This window comes from Cinclus cinclus, unplaced genomic scaffold, assembly GCF_963662255.1.
Source record: "Cinclus cinclus unplaced genomic scaffold, bCinCin1.1 SCAFFOLD_32, whole genome shotgun sequence".
Lineage (NCBI taxonomy): Eukaryota > Metazoa > Chordata > Aves > Passeriformes > Cinclidae > Cinclus > Cinclus cinclus.
The window spans coordinates 2455224-2458589 of record NW_026912098.1 but is presented as its reverse complement, the minus strand read 5'-3'; the positions used below and the strand labels follow the sequence as shown (position 1 = coordinate 2458589).

Here is a 3366-nt window from a genome sequence, read left to right as displayed (position 1 = left end):
AGGGGCCAGGCAGAAAGGGACCTGGGGGCAGTGATGGACAGCAGGGTGGACATGAGCCAGCAGTGTGCCCAGGTGGGCAATGGCACCTGGCCTGTGTTATAAGTGAGTTAGAGGAATTGATAGAAATATATTTGATTAGATTTAGTATGATTTATTGAGTAAGTTATAGTAACTAAAAGAGTGTTGGGTGGTTGGGGAGTTTTTGTTTTATTAACGGTGTATGATTTTTTATTTGATAGTTTTGATTTATTTATTTTTAATTTTTTGTGTCATGTATCTTTTTTGTTGTGTTTTGTGTATGTGTGGTGTGATGTGTTTTTAGAGGTTTTTTTTGTTTTCTAGTCGTTGTGAGGATGAAGGTTTTTTTGTTTGTTTGTTTTGATGAATTTTTATATATTTCTTATATAATTTTTAGGATTTTTATTTTTTTTTTATTTTATTGGATGGTTGTAGTTAGATTTAATGTTTGTAGCTAGGTTTTATGTTTGTAGTTGGATTTTGGGTAATGTATATTTTGTTGGGTTTTTCTGTTAATTAGTTTGGTGAATAAATATTGATTGCATTTTGTTTTATTATTTTTTATTTTGTTTATTGAACTGTTTTAATTTTTCATGATCTAGAATTCGAGTTTTAGTTAAGATTGGGGGTTTTTGTTGATTTATATTTAGTTTGGATGAGTATTAAATGGGTAGTTTTTAGGTGGATTTTATAATAGTAGTTATTTTGTTAAGAATATATGCTTTAAAAGATAATTTTAAATTAGTACTATTATTAGTTTGGTAAGAGATGATAAGAGGGTGGTAAGTTATGGGGAATGGTTAAACTCTGATTTATATTAATTTTGTTGGGGGTTTCTTGTGATTTGTTTTTTTAAATTTGTTTATTGTCGTTTTGTTATGGTATTTTGTGTAATTTTGGTATGATTTGTATATATATAGGATTTATTTAAGAGTATTGTAAAGGGTTTTTTTGTTGTTGTAAAAATATTAATGGATGAGGAATGGTGTGGCCATCAGGAGCCAAGCTGCTGTGCCACCCCTGACCTGCCCCCACCTCTGCACACAGATATTGCTGCTGCAGCTCTAGAGAAGGGAGCAGAAGGACTCTCCAAAGAAACGAGATCTCCAGTAAAAACAGTTTTTGGAGATCCTTTAGTTAATTGAAAGCTACAGAGAACAGAGCACCTCATGGACAGAGTCTGGGGCCAAAGCAAAGGTGGAGAGACAAAAAAATATCACATATATGGGCATGATTTTGTGCACAAATTATTAGACTAAAAGGAAAAAACTTTCAGCAATGAAGGAAAAGAAAGAATTCTCAAAAATTATTTATATTACAAGTGACTAGGAGAAAATGGCAACTCACAGAAATTGGCAAAGTTCACTGTTTGTGAAACCTTCCAGTCATCAGTGTCCACAGTGCAGCCTTGAGCTCCTGGTTCCTCAGGCTGTAGATGAAGGGGTTCAGGGCTGGAGGCACCACTGAGTACAGAACTGACAGGGACAGATCCAGGGATGGGGACGAGATGGAGGGGGGCTTCAGGTAGGCAAAAACCCCAGTGCTAATAAACAGGGAAACCACGGCCAGGTGAGGGAGGCAGGTGGAAAAGGCTTTGTGCCGTCCCTGCTCAGAGGGGATCCTCAGCACGGCCCTGAAGATCTGCACATAGGAGAAAACAATGAACACAAAACAACCAAAGAAAGGAAAAGCACTAACAGCAAGGAGCCCAAGTTCCCTGAGGTAGGATTTGGAGCAGGAGAGTTTGAGGATCTGTGGGATTTCACAGAAGAACTGGCCCAGGGCATTGCCCTGGCACAGGGGCAGGGAAAATGTATTGGCTGTGTGCAGCAGAGCATGGAGAAAGGCACTGGCCCAGGCAGCTGCTGCCATGTGGGCACAAGCTCTGCTGCCCAGGAGGGTCCCGTAGTGCAGGGGTTTGCAGATGGACACGTAGCGGTCGTAGCACCTGATGGTCAGGAGGGAAAACTCTGTTCCAATGAAGAAGACCAGCAGAAACACCTGAGCAGCACATGCAGAGTAGGAGATGTTGTTGGTGTGCCAGAGGGAATTGTGCATGGCTTTGGGGACAGTGGTGCAGATGGAGCCCAGGTCAGTGAGGGCCAGGTTGAGCAGGAAGAAGAACATGGGGGTGTGCAGGTGGTGGCCGCAGGCTACGGCGCTGATGATGAGGCCGTTGGCCAGGAGGGCAGCCAGGGAGATGCCCAGGAAGAGGCAGAAGTGCAGGAGCTGCAGCTGCCGCGTGTCTGCCAATGCCAGCAGGAGGAAGTGCCTGATGGAGCTGCTGTTGGACATTTGCTGTGTCTTGGCGTGGGGACCTGTAAAAAAAAAAATAAAAAGAAATCATGGAATAGTTCAATTTTGGGAGGACTTGATATATCCCAGCCCAGCTTGGTGTCACTTTCCCCCCACTGCCTGCTCAGGGCTCTGCTGCCTGGAGCTCTCCCTGCCAGCTGCTGCTTCCCTGTGCCCAGGGCTGGGCCCTGCCAGTGCTGCCAGAGCCCAGCCCAGCCCTGGGGGCTCAGCTCTGCCCTGCAGACCCCTCCCAGCACAGGGCACTGCCAGGGCCAGCTCTGCCTCTGCAGGCTCTGATGGCAAAGTCAGAGCAACCCAGAGGATGCTGGAAAAGTCACACTGATGGTGCCTGTAAGGGACCCTGTGCTGATTTCTGTCACTGTCTGGTTTATTCAGACCTGAGAGAAAACCTTTTCATCTTTCTCAACCTCATCTGAAACATGAATATCAATGTGCAGTGTTCCATCTTGGCAACCCTGAGCAGTAGATTATAAAATCAGGATTTTCTCTTTTATGCAGCCCCTGACTTGCTGTGCTCCCTTTATAATCTATTTGGAAATGTTCTGTAGTTAAATGTCGTGCTGGGAGCAGTCCTGATCAATGCACCATCCTCACCGCACAAGGAGAACACTTCCAAGTCTCACCAGCTGTCTCCCTCCACCCAGACCTTGTCCCCCAGTGCTGTCAGCAGCTCCCAGGGCTGGCTGAGAGCTGTCCCTGGCAGGCAGCAGAGTCCCTGCCCAGCACAGCACCCTGGGCTGCAGGACCCTGCTCTGCAGGACAGCCCTGGGCACCCCTGGCTGCTCTACAGGAGAGAGAATCAGAGAATGTACTCACAGAGTCTGTAGGCATTGGGATGTTCCAGCTTTAGGAGATCACTGCAGGAGCTGCAGCTGCATTGTCCTGCAGCCAGAGGCTTCCTGTGTCCAGGGCTGGGAGTGATTCTGCCCCAGGCACTTGTGAGCATCTTCCCAGCCCTGACGGATTGAAGCTCTCTGTGCCTCTGTGCTGTGCCTGGGGTGGCTGCAGGGCAGTGCCCTCAGCCCTGCTGGG

General features: G+C 46.2%; 1 protein-coding gene across 1 annotated transcript; it reads right to left on the bottom strand.

Moving 5' to 3' along the window:
* Window positions 1–1151: 1151 nt before the first annotated feature.
* Window positions 1152–1932, bottom strand: LOC134057309 (olfactory receptor 14J1-like; the record flags this gene model as incomplete). Its single annotated transcript, XM_062514301.1, has 2 exons — window positions 1152–1166; window positions 1471–1932. Coding segments are annotated over 2 exons (477 nt in total), but the record flags the coding sequence as incomplete, so codon positions are not given.
* Window positions 1933–3366: the final 1434 nt, after the last annotated feature.